The sequence below is a fragment of the Aphelocoma coerulescens genome, chromosome 2 (genome assembly GCF_041296385.1).
Source record: "Aphelocoma coerulescens isolate FSJ_1873_10779 chromosome 2, UR_Acoe_1.0, whole genome shotgun sequence".
Lineage (NCBI taxonomy): Eukaryota > Metazoa > Chordata > Aves > Passeriformes > Corvidae > Aphelocoma > Aphelocoma coerulescens.
The window spans coordinates 71,291,595-71,304,387 of record NC_091015.1 but is presented as its reverse complement, the minus strand read 5'-3'; the positions used below and the strand labels follow the sequence as shown (position 1 = coordinate 71,304,387).

General features: G+C 42.6%; 1 protein-coding gene across 1 annotated transcript; it reads left to right on the top strand.

The window, feature by feature from the left end:
• Positions 1–1,225: 1,225 nt before the first annotated feature.
• On the top strand, positions 1,226–12,572 carry ALDH5A1 (aldehyde dehydrogenase 5 family member A1). The gene is made up of 10 exons (XM_069007974.1): positions 1,226–1,548; positions 1,682–1,765; positions 3,360–3,530; positions 3,665–3,781; positions 4,219–4,362; positions 5,718–5,861; positions 7,161–7,319; positions 8,630–8,799; positions 9,544–9,602; positions 9,757–12,572. The coding sequence occupies exons 1-10, from the start codon at positions 1,252–1,254 to the stop codon at positions 9,960–9,962; spliced, it is 1,551 nt and encodes a 516-aa protein (XP_068864075.1). The 5' UTR covers positions 1,226–1,251; the 3' UTR covers positions 9,963–12,572.
• The last annotated feature ends 221 nt before the right edge of the window (positions 12,573–12,793 follow it).

Here is a 12,793-nt window from a genome sequence, read left to right as displayed (position 1 = left end):
GCAAGCAAACCACTGCCGAATTTGAAAGGCTATTTTATACCAATGCTTTCTTTTACTGCAAATAAAGTAATTTATATAAAGAAAGAAATAACCTATAGGACTGCTCCCCACTTGAATTCTGTAATATCGCTGGGATTTGAGCAGTGTAATCAGTGCATCACTGCACCGCAGCAGTGAGATTTCTGTTAAATACAGCTGTGTGTCAAAGAGCATCCTCTCACAGTTTGTCCAGCTCATGGTGTGCTTGTCTTACAACAACTACATCACATTTCACAAAAGAAATTAAAGCCAATTGCCAAAGCAGTATTAATAGAAAGACACTAGCTCCTGAGTTGCAGGTAATACAAATTCATAACCTTTGGTGAGCTGATAGGACATTGCACACTGAAGCCTGGGTCTTATGATCTGTATTGAAAGCCCAGCTGGTATGTGGGGGACTCACGGAAGTACTCCTGCCAGCTGTGCTGCTATGAACATCTGGCTTCAGGGGCTGGGCATCCTGCGTTTCCCAGCCACCCGGCATGCACGTGGCACAGCCGCACCAGTCCCCAGCGAGACGGTAGCACTGGGCCGGGCTTCGCATTTTGTGCCAGAGACTGAACAGCTGTCATGGGACCCAGTGGCCCACGGGCTCCCGTGGGCCAGTGCTCCTCCAGTAAAGCACAACTTAGCCTGTTGTGCCTCGAGACCTTATTAGTCTCAACTTCCTCACGAAGGGAAAAGGAGGGGCAGGGACTGATCTCTGTGGTGACCAGTGAAGCTGTGTCAGCAGAGGTTTGGGTTGGGTGTTAGGGAAAGGTTCTTCACCTGGAGGGTGGTTGCGCACTGGAACAGGTTCCCCAAGGAAGTGGTGAGACCACCAAGCCTGACAGAGTTCCAGAAAGCATTTGGACTACGCTCTCAGGGACATGGTGTGACTCTTGGGGTGTCCTTTGCAGGGCCAGGAGTTGGACTTCAATGATCCCTGTGAGTTCCTTCAAATACAGGATATTCTATGACTCTAAGCCTCCTCTCTCCCTAAGAAGCGGGGGCCTCTATGGGGCGTGGGAAACGATGCTCCGGGAAGCAGAAGGCCTCTCCCGCCCCCACTCCCCCCGCTACGCTCCCACCCCTGGCCGGGTGCCACCCGCCGCCGTGCCCCGCCGAGACGCCGCTTCCAGCACGGCCCCTCGGCAGCTCCTCCTCCGGGTCGGCGCGGGCGGGCCCTGCCGGGGCTGTGCCGGGCCCGCCGCCTGTCGCCAGAGCGCGGCCATGGCCACCCTCCTGCCGCGGGGCGCCGCCGCCGCCCGCCGCCGCCTCCTGCTGCGCCCCGCGCCGCTCGCCCCGGGGCCATTGCGGGCCGCCAGCCGGGCCCTGTCCGCCGCCCTGGTGCGCCGGGGCGGCCTGGTGGGCGGCCGATGGGTGGAGACGGCCGCCGCGTTCCCCGTGCAGGACCCGGCCAGCGGCGAGGAGCTGGGCCGGGTGTCCGACTGCGGGGCGGCCGAGGCGCGGGCGGCCGTGCGGGCCGCGCACGAAGCCGGCGCCGCCTGGAGCCGCCTCCCCGCCAAGGTAAGCGGCCGCGGGAGGTGGCGGCGAGGGGGCCCCGGGGCGCTCCGGTCCGGTCCGGTCGGGTCTCCCGGGGCCTCGCTTCCCCGTCCCTGCGGGCGGCGGCCACGGCAGCCTTGTCTCTCCCTCTTCCCAGGAGAGGAGCGCGCGCCTCCGCCGATGGTACGAGCTGATGATGGAGAACAAGGAGGAGCTGGCGCGGATCATCACGGCCGAGAACGTGAGTAGGGCGGCGGGGTGGGCACGGGCACTGCCCTGTGCTGGCACTCGCGCTGGGAAGCCCAACACACGCAGGCGAACAGTGACAAACAAATAAAACTGACACTCGTCAACACTCTCTGCGCACTTCACCAGTTAGTAACCGTGTCCTTTTAAATAACTTCGGGCATATTGTGCACTCACATTGCTCTGCTAGGTCAGTGGATGACGTTTCAAACATTGTTCTACCGGATATACATAAAGTGCTTTGGTTTGATGACGGTAGTACCTAACCAGGGGAAACCAGACTCATGTTGTGCTTCATGGCATGCAAAAGCATACATCCACCTAAACCGTGGTCCTCATGGCAGAAATATTTGTGACTGGGAAAATTCATGTAAGTCTCCAAGTTGGATTCACATAGTCTGCTTTGGTCTGTATCATTGCATAGTCTGGGAGCTCACAAACTGGTGTCCTTTGGGATAAAACCTTGCTGGAAGATGCTTCATCAGCTCCTCTGTGGTGTCACAGCTGCTAATGGTCATTCAGTCCACGGGATCAGACCTGGGGATAGTCCAAAGTGTGAAAAATGAGGTTCACTCTCCTGTTAGGATTTAAAAGTTTAACGAAGGACAATAAGACAAAGATAATAAAGCAAAATTCACTGTGCCGGGTGCTTTGGCACTCAGCTAAGAGCACACCCGTTATTTTGGAGACACCCTTTACATACCTGTCCTATTGCATCAGCCTAGTGTGTATTCATAATCAATTATGCATATTCAAACTTTTCCTTAAACTAGTTTACATGTTCCAGGAACTGTTCAGCATGGCTCCTCCTTGAATCTGCCTTTTTAGAGCAGGCACATTTCTTGGCTGTGGTTTTAGTCAGTTTTTATCATCACCCTCAGAGTGGGCTTTGGTCCATGGTTTCTGCAGACGGTAGTTGCTGATTGTTGGTATGTCAGTAGCAGGGGTCTTCAACACATGTTGGTTGGATGCTATCCAACCAAGCAGACAGTTCAACTACCACAAGCATAACTATATCAGCTATTTCACTATTATGTCTCAGTTTAGTTAATTACAGAAATAAAGGCATTAGTTATTGTTACAAAACTACCTCTTTATAACAAAGCTACTTTAACATTATACATATAGCATCTACTTACAACAAAGCTACTTCAACATCATTCATTTTAACATTTGCAGAAAGCCAATATTATAACGTTTATCTATCACAAAAGCAATACTCCCCCAAAAAAAGCAAATTACCCTGGCATAAACTTGTAACTGTTTTGCCATGATTTGTGTTTTTCTTCAGAGTGGTAATAGCAGCTAATTCAGAGTTTGTAAATAAATTCATACTACATTTGCTTGTCCTGGGCAGGTATGAATTGAGGCACAACATACAAAATATTGGCTATACAATGATGGTATATTGAATCCACACAACTATTGCTGCTGCAATCATAGAATCCTTTTTGGAGATTGCAGTGTATGTCAGAGGGAGGGGATCATAAAGTACTCTGAAAAGAAGAGAAACTCCAAAATTACTTGAATTTGTTTATATTGCTTCTGTTTGCTGCTTACAATGTATCTTCAATCTGATTTAATCAAAGGGGAAGCCTCTGAAAGAAGCACAGGGTGAAATCGTGTATTCAGCCTCATTTCTGGAGTGGTTTGCGGAGGAGGCTCGACGGATTTATGGTGATGTTATTCCAGCATCTGCAAAAGACAGAAGAGTCCTGGTGCTGAAGCAGCCAGTAGGAGTGGCAGCCATTATAACCCCAGTAAGCATAGCTGAACTCTTCTGAGCCACGTGAAGGTTTTCAGCTCAGCCCACAGCTCAAAATGTCATTTATTTTTGCAAAAACAGGAGGCAAAATTTTCTCAACTTTGATTGTACTATTTTCTCTCTTCCTAGTGGAATTTTCCCAGCGCTATGATTACCCGGAAGGTTGGTGCAGCTCTGGCAGCTGGCTGTACAGTGGTAGTGAAACCTGCAGAGGACACACCTTTATCAGCATTAGCTCTTGGGGAGGTGAGCTTTCAGTGCTAAGCTTTACCTCAGCAATGGACTGACACTGTAAACAGGGAGTCAGATGGGCTTGGAAGGTAGCTCTGGCCAGCTTCATATGTGAAGAAAGGACAAACTGTCTGACTACATGCAGGTGTTTTAGTTCAGTGAGAATCTTTGTAAATTGCCTCTAATATGGTCTAGAGCTTCAAAATGGATTGGACCATTTTGATACACAAAATATCCTTATATCTGTAATTTGGTTCTTTTGAACAGACAGCTTAAACTGGAGCAAAGCTGCTCTCTGACGCACCTGTGGCACCTGTTCCTAGTTGTGCTGAGCGCTTTTGGCTTCTGTTGACTTACAGATGGTTTTCTTCAAAACAGTGAACAATCATTAAGTGACTGTTCCTCTTACAAAATGCACTAATAATGCAAATTCTGTTTTTCTTTTGTTGCAGCTTGCAAACCAGGCTGGAATCCCAGCAGGAGTGTATAATGTTGTTCCCTGTTCCAGACAACAGACAGCAGCTGTAGGGGAAGTTCTATGCACTGATCCATTGGTATCCAAAATATCTTTTACTGGCTCTACAGCAACAGGAAAGGTACATATGGGGACAGAATATCCTTGAAGATTATTGTTGCTGCCTGTTCTGAGCTTCCCCTTCCCCTCCCCCTCCCAAAGACACATGCTCCTGCCACATGCTCCGAGCTCCTTTGTTCGAAGCGCGGGCAAAACCAAATGTAACTCAGACTCTTCAGCAGTGTCTGATTGGCCGCTCACCCCGGGTCCGCCCCCAGTCCTCCCCTTCCCCCTTCTCCGAATAAAGGATAGTCGAGGGGAGGCTCCGCTCTCTCTCGGCTCAGCTTTTCCTGTGAATATCTGTAGTTGTCTCTCTCCTTTTTTAAGGCTTCTAACTGCAGGGAATTGAGTGGGCAGGGAGCTATATATTTCTCCCTCTTTGCTTCTGCTGATGGTATTTGCTCTGCAGCTGATACAGGTACTGATTCAGAGCTATTAAAGTGCTAGATCGCCTGTGCTGCCTCTCTGGGTTGCTCGAGGCTTTCTAAGGCATTGAAATACAAGCGCTAGCCGGTATAAAGCTGAAAAGATACCATCCACAGATTATTACTGTGGTTATACTAGAAAAGTAGGGAGAAAGTGTGTGCCTTTATACAGTGCCTTCTTTTCTGGCTACTGTACACAGATTGTCCAAATAATTGTGTACCTCTTGAGATACTGCTGGTAAATTTTAGCATCAGTACTCACAGAAGGATGCCTGTCTGCAACTTCTTGATAACTCCCTTTATTAAACTATGATGTGAACAGTTCTGTACAAGGTGTTCTTGGTTTATATCGTAAAGTGACAACATGCTAATAAGAACACTGAAACTGAGTTTCAAAGGTACCATTCAAAAATGGCTTCAGCAGTTCAGAGAAAGGATTAGAAAAACAAGTTCCTGGAATCTCTGCTATCAACCTTAGTCAATAAGCAACCTTGTCGCCATCTATAATTGAATCACTAAAGCTGCAGAATGTGGCTACAAAATGACAGAATTCTCTGGGATGGCTGTATGCAGAATGAAGAAAAAGACTGGTATCAAGGCAAATCATAATACCAAATTCTGTCAGATCTTGAAAACTTTTGTAAGGTTAGCCAAGATTTTATCAAAAAGAATAGAACAAGGAAACAAAAAAAAGTAGCAATATTAGTGTATAAAAGCTTGACCTGACCTGAAGTTGACCAAAATCTTTCTCTGCATTAGTCATTGGCCAGAATCTCATCTTTAAAGATTTTAACAGAGGAAATTTGTTTTTGTCATAGGAGATGGTCTAGCATTGTAGGGAAGCTGCAGATTATTTCCTTGCCAGAGTAATTTTTCACTGCCTTGCATCTGTGATTCCACTATTCACATCTGTTAGAGGTACAGATGTCTTTGTCTCCTCTGTTGCCTACAGATCTTGCTGAAACATGCAGCTGGCACTGTGAAGAGAGTTTCCATGGAGCTTGGAGGACATGCTCCTTTTATTGTGTTTGACAGTGCCAATGTGGATGGGGCTGTCGCAGGAGCCCTTGCTTCTAAGTATAGAAACTCAGGACAGGTGAGAATAATCTTCTTGTCCATGTTTCTAGACAATGAAGAGCTGTACATAAAGTTCAGGCTGTAAATAAGCTATTTTATGTAAAAGGAAAGCATAGAACACTTCACTGTGAAAAGTGCTGCACTCACACATGGCTCTGGGCACTAAAGGCAGTTACCAGCAAGTCTAAATAGCAACACTAAAATCCCATGTATTTTCACAACATACATGGCAGTCAGTAGCATCACTGTTAGAGAAGATGATGTTCTCTAGGACTCCTTGCAGGAGCTTGAGAAGTGATAAGGCATTTTGTCATACGTTTTGTTAACATTAAATTGGAGAACTAGAGCTGTGAAAGACACCATCTTGCTTCAGTCTGTTAAGACACTCACAGATAGCTTTTTCCACAATGAATAGTTTTAAAAAACTGATGGACAAGATTCAAGTGTGCATTGCTTCAAGTGTATTTTATTTAGAGTCAAAATATTTTAAGAGCATCACTTTCCAGAAGAACAGTCAGCTGAGATGGGCTGTGTGGAGACTGTTCCAGCCTTACAGGTACATGTGAACATGAAGTTGATGAACTCCAGCTTTTGAGAAGCACCAAATTTTCAGTGGGTTTGGGCGGTCATTCAATGGGGGAAACTTTGCTTGAATAACATGAGAAGACGACATGACTAATATTGGGAAGAAAGAAAGGAGACAAAAGTGGACAAGGACCACTAAGGGATCAGACCCAGACTGGACAAGATCTAGCATTAAAGGCACCTCTGCTGCTGTAGAGAAGGATAAGTAGCTGTTACTTTTCACATACTGTAGCAGTCAAAATAGGATGCAGTTAAGAGCAAGGGGTAGCACAAATAAATAGGCCATTGAAAGCACTTAGAAACAATTTCTAGGAAGAAAGCAAACTCAAATAATAAAGGAGTTAGAAAAAAGACCCCAGACCACTAAGTGTGGTCTGAGTTTCTGCTGCTCAGTCCAGCATTCTGCAGTCTAGAAGGTATTTCGTGCAGCTTCCAGAAGCTTGGTTGATCCATGTATCTGAGTCCACAAAACTCACAAAACATTTCCCCAGCATAAGCAACTTTGCAGTGTGACGTATTTCATGCACCGACAGCTTGTTGGAAGTTGTATTTCTAAAGTGGAAGGGGTGCTGAAAGATATGGCATAGGTTGGTAACAGCTTAGGATGAGGGAGGAGAGGCAAGGGACATCAGTGCAGTAACCTAATTCTGTGCATGAAGGCCAGAATGAATTCATGGATGGATTAAATACAATATAAACCACTGGGGTTTTGTCTTATCTTGTTTGTTGTCAGACCTGTGTTTGCACAAACCGTTTCCTGGTGCAAAAGGGAATTCATGATGAATTTGTGGAAAAGTTTGCTAAAGCTATAGAGAAAGAACTGCATGTTGGAAATGGATTTGATGCAGAAACTACCCAAGGACCACTAATAAATGAAAAAGCCGTGGAGAAGGTATAAATAAATTTTTCATTTTTGACATCCTAATTTTCTTTCTATGATCCATAAAATAACTTTACATTTATGTTTCAGTTTTTTTCACTTGTTTTATTAGAACATATTTGCAGTGTGGCTGGAAGTGTGTTCTGTCCACCAAATCCACGTGTACATATAGACAAACAGATGTGGACAGTTCGTGCATCATCACCCTGTTTCCATTAAGGGAAAGAGAGGCTTCCTTTAGGAGAAGCTGATTCCTCCTGATTACTCCCTAGCTGTTCTCAAGTCCATTCACTGAAATTGGATACACTGTGAGATCTGTGTGGTGATCCTGCAGTTCTGAAGCACTGTGTGTAACAATTTCTTTTGAAGAACAGTGTTCTTGGCAAAAGCTAGGGAGAATAATTAATCAGGGTTAAAACACCAGAACTCTGGATGTTGTAATCACTTGAAACTTTACATACATGGTGTGAGTCTTCTGTTTCGGATGACCTGCAACTCCAGGATTTTTTTTGTTTAAATCCTAGTACATCACATCTTCTATAATACTTCACCATTCCTAAGGTTAAATATTAAGTCAGGTGTCTCATACTCTCTAAGATATTACAGCTCAGTTGTATGCTTGCTTGGTTTGAAGCCATTATACATGAATGCTGCCACCTTCTCTCTCTTTATAAAAGAATGGGAAAATATTCAGTTATTTGGGAGGCATAGGATACAGTCCTTGAATTTCTTTCCTTCATGCCTTGTATCACAAAAGTGTAGTGTGTGTATCACATACAACTATATATATAAATAAGCACTGTATATAGTCACTTTCTGTAATTCCTGTAATTTCAAAGGACAGTATTCTAGGTGGAGATTGCTACTTTAGTTTTCTTATTACTTTGTTGTGTTTAGATGAATTGTAAATGTAGGGGGTAGGTAGAATTGTAGATGTAGGGAAATGTTCTTGCCAGTTCCATGTTGAGAGTTGTTTCTCTTTCCATGGCAGTCATGTACTTCTGTTTTTGTAGTGTTTAATCACTGATACAAGATTCAGTTTTTAGTCCTGCAAAGACTTTTTCTCACATTAAGTGTAGGCTTTTAATTTCTACAGAAAAGTAGGCTGGGGGCAACACTCACAATTTATTCCTCTGAAATTATGTCAGACTGAGAGAAAAAAAGAATTAAAGAGAAGTTAGATAATATTGCAAATGATCCTCTGCAAAGTGTAAACCTCTCTTCAAAATTTTAATATTAAAGAGTGTTGTTTCTTCAGTAGGAAATGTATTATTGCTCATTCTTAAATACTGACTTTAACATTTTTGTTATGCATATATCAGGTAGAGAAACACATTAAGGATGCAGTTTCTCAAGGAGCATCTGTTGTGACTGGAGGGAAACGACACAGCTTGGGGAAGAATTTCTTTGAGCCAACATTACTCAGTAATGTTACAACAAAAATGCTTTGCACCCAAGAAGAGACATTTGGCCCTTTAGCACCAGTTATCAAGTAAGATTATTAATTTTACAGATTAAAATTAACAAAAAACCAATGAAAGATTATTTTGAATAATCAAGATTTGAAAGAGTTTGCAAAAGTTGTTTTTGTATGATCACACAAATCTTCTAAAAAAATGGATACACATGTGAAAACATCCTCTGGGTATGTGGTTCATCCATTTCTTTCTCTTGACCTGATCTTAGCATCTCTGCAACTTTTAGAAAATTAAAGTGTCTCAATAGTTAAGCAAGGCTAGATAGCAGCAAAACCTTCATTGGCTGCATGATCTGTGGTATGAAATAGGAGACAGGACTTTTGTCATGTGATTTGCTAGTCCTAAGCTTTTCTGACAGAGGATGACTTGGAGCTGTCTGTTCTCTTTAAAGCCTTTCCTGCCTTTGTGCAGAGCAATTGGATGTGATGGAAGAACATACAGTTACCTCTCAGCACTCAAGAGTGCTGTGTAGTTGGGGAAATAGGTAGGCTAACCCATGTGAAGTAAATGGTTTGGTTACCATCCAGCTGCCTAGGGAAGATAAAGGCAATCTCAACTACTTAACTGCAGTTTCAATTATGAGAAGAGGTAGACACTTCAGCATTTCAAAATGCAAGTTAAATTAGGTTTTTAATGTACACTTTTGGGAAAAATAAATTGACATTTTAATTCCTGATAAGACTGCTTCTTGTCAGTAAATCAGCAAGACAGTAGGTGAACTGCAGACCTCATTTTTAATTTTGCTCTTTCTATTGCAGATTTGAGACTGAAGCAGAAGCTGTTGCTATAGCAAATGCAGCTAATGTGGGTTTAGCAGGTATGCCTCTCTGTCAGATAAGTGTATTTCTGTGGTTTTGTGAGCTTTAGTGTCATGGGATGATGATTTTGAATGTCAGTACGTCTCTTTTTCACAGTCGTCTGCAGTTGTTCTTACTGATTTTCATTCCTGTATCTCTGTGTCTGCACAACAGGATATTTCTACTCCCAAGATCCAGCTCAGATCTGGAGAGTTGCAGAACAGCTGGAAGTTGGAATGGTTGGTGTTAATGAAGGCATAATCTCTTCTGCGGAGTGTCCTTTTGGTGGGGTGAAGGAGTCTGGCTTAGGGCGAGAAGGTTCAAAATACGGCATCGATGAATACTTAGAAATAAAATATGTCTGCTTTGGAGGATTATAAAAGCCTTCAGACGGCACAATCCCAACAATTTGGGGAAGAGTGCTGTAGTTTTAATAAGCTTCTTGAGCCAGAAATACATATGAATGCAACTTCTACCTTCTTTAGAACTAATCAGCCCTGTCCTGTGTGCGTATAGAGATACCTACAGTGTTCTGTGCTGCCAAATGTTTCTACATGGTCTTTGTGTATACATCCAATTTTTCAGGAATGTGATCACAATGCCCATTATTTTTAGTAATAAGTAGAGATGTACATTTATTATTCTTGAATTATCCCTGTGTAACTGGGAGAACTTGGAGACTTGTGCCTAATGAAAACAGATTATAACCAGTAGCAAGGGGAAACTAGACCACCACTTTTTACTATCTTTAGTGTTTTCAGTGTGGATATGGGAGGCTTTGGGATGGCAGTGTCCCTGCAGAATTTTGTGTAAATACTCACACTTTATCAAGTGGTTACATGACCTTCTTTAGAAGCAAGCATGTTTGTTTGTTTGTTTGAATTGTGAGTGAATCTGCTGCTTACAAAAGGTGAGGAATTGTTTTGAGCTCTGTCTAGGCATCCACATAGGCAAACAGCTTTTTAAGCACTGCTGATGCTGACTGCAGGGCTGCTGCCTTTTCAGCTTTAGGTTTTTGAGCAAAGAGGTGTAATTTGTGCCTAACAGCTTGCATGCCTAGGATGAAATACGGCCCTTGTTTGATGCTTGTTAGCCCCAGCAGTCCTGGGAACAGGACAGTCCAGGACTGAGAATTGCTGGTTTATTGAGAAGCAGGAGGAAGATGGGATACTTACAGGAATAACTTGCAGAATGAGACTAGAAGGGCTATGTGAAGAAACCACAAGTGGTGACATGATGATACAGATAAATGCCCTCCCTTTCATGAAAAGACCCTGACTCTCCTTGGGTAGAAGGCCAGTCCCTGATGTAAATATTGCTCAGTGTCTAAAGGAACATTCTCATCCCCTTCAAAGAATATGAGCAGATACCCATCCCCGTGGGCTTTGTGTCTTGAATTGGATTTGTGGTTATGCACTTGAATGTCCATTAGGGAGGAAGGTTTAAAAACCTTTGAACATGGCTAATTTGTGACCTAATAAAGATTTAAGTAGTGGTGGTTATAGAGGTGAGACTTTGACACATCACCTCACTATTCTGTCATCTTCAAAAGATGATGTAAGGCTTCCTTATTATGAAATAAGCAATGTTGTTTAAACATTATTTTAATGGCAGTCAAACAAAACACTTTAAAAAATGTGCAATGTTAATTTGGCAAATAAATCAGTGCTGCAGAGGTCAAGTGGAATAAATTTTGTTTCTTGTATTTATTACAAAAATAAGTAGAAGGCGGCAATGGAGCCCTTCTTACGTTAAAGTAATGAATGTACCCTATGAAATGAAATATTTTAAAATATTTTATACCATCAGGCAAAGAGGTACCAGATAACACAAGACTTGGGGAAGGAGGGAAAGCAAGCTGGAACTGAGTTTCACAGGGATTTTTTTAAAGCGCACATCAAGTAGCATTGATTGCTACTTCTTATTTTTAAATATTTTTTTATGGTATTTATGTTGAGACCAGGTGGTTCTGGAGCACATTATCTGTCAGTACTGTGTGCATCACGCCAACCAAAGGGCATTTACTGCCCTTTCAGTAATTCCTAATGCACCAAACCCACAGTTGTGAGGGTGAGGACTTTGTACTGTTATCTATGCTTGTTGTCAAGAATACAAAAAGGATGGCCTATTTGTACACTAGTTACAAGAAACTGTCCTATAGCCAACTTCTAAAATTACACTACTGAGTCCACAGGCTGCCTGAATTTGGGGAATACAGTGTTGTGGGAGGAAGCTGTTTGCCAGCCTTGGCTACCAATGTGTTTAGTATTAATTCAAAAAAATAATTTGGTAAAAGAAGGTCATGCCTTGGTTCCTGGGTCCCACAACACAGTGATGCAGGCATAGTTACAGGTATTCCACACAGGTAGAATATCTGCCCTTGAAACTGCAGACTTCAATTATGTCTGCCTGTGAACTGCAGTATAAGGTCAAAATTAAAATCTTATTTACAGCTATATGACAGTGCAGTATTTAATGTGAGTGTGCTTCTTGGGACAGTGCCTTTGGAGGATAAATTCTTTAACCCTTACTCTCTTCACTGCAAAGTTACTGATCTGATGCATTGGTACATTTAAAATCTTAATGTCATTTCTGAGAATAGCACTTACTTGAGTGTTTACTCTTTTTTCAGCACTTTTAATGAGTGTTTACTTTTTTTTTAGCAAGTAATACATTTTACTATGTCTGATAACAAGCACAAACAATAATTAAAGATAATGTTTGCAAGAAATTTTAGAAATACCTTTGTCTAGATTGGACTGTGGTTGGATTCCAGCATAATATCTTCATGTCATTAAAGTCTACATCAGTTAAGCACAGAATAATCAAAGTTGTCTTCATAGCAAAAGCTGTGATTCTTCAACAAAAGATGTACTTGAATTCTCACACCTCAGTTGTGTTGCTTGCACTTGTGATAGTTTAGCAATTTCTGGGTATTAAAACTGTGATGGAAAAATGTTTTCAGTTAATAAATAACTTCTGTAAAACCACCAGATTTTGTGGTTTATTACCTTACTCAGTGCTGAATTGACAAATTGACAGCAGCCACATTAAGTTCAGTCTTTCAGATTTGCACAGACGAATTTGTTCTGACAGCTTTATCACTGGAAAAGACAACACTTCTTTGCATCCACATATTCATACAGTGTAAGATTTTGGTACCCCCAATTACAGTCCCTTGAATCTAAATCAAATAGATGAGACTACTTGG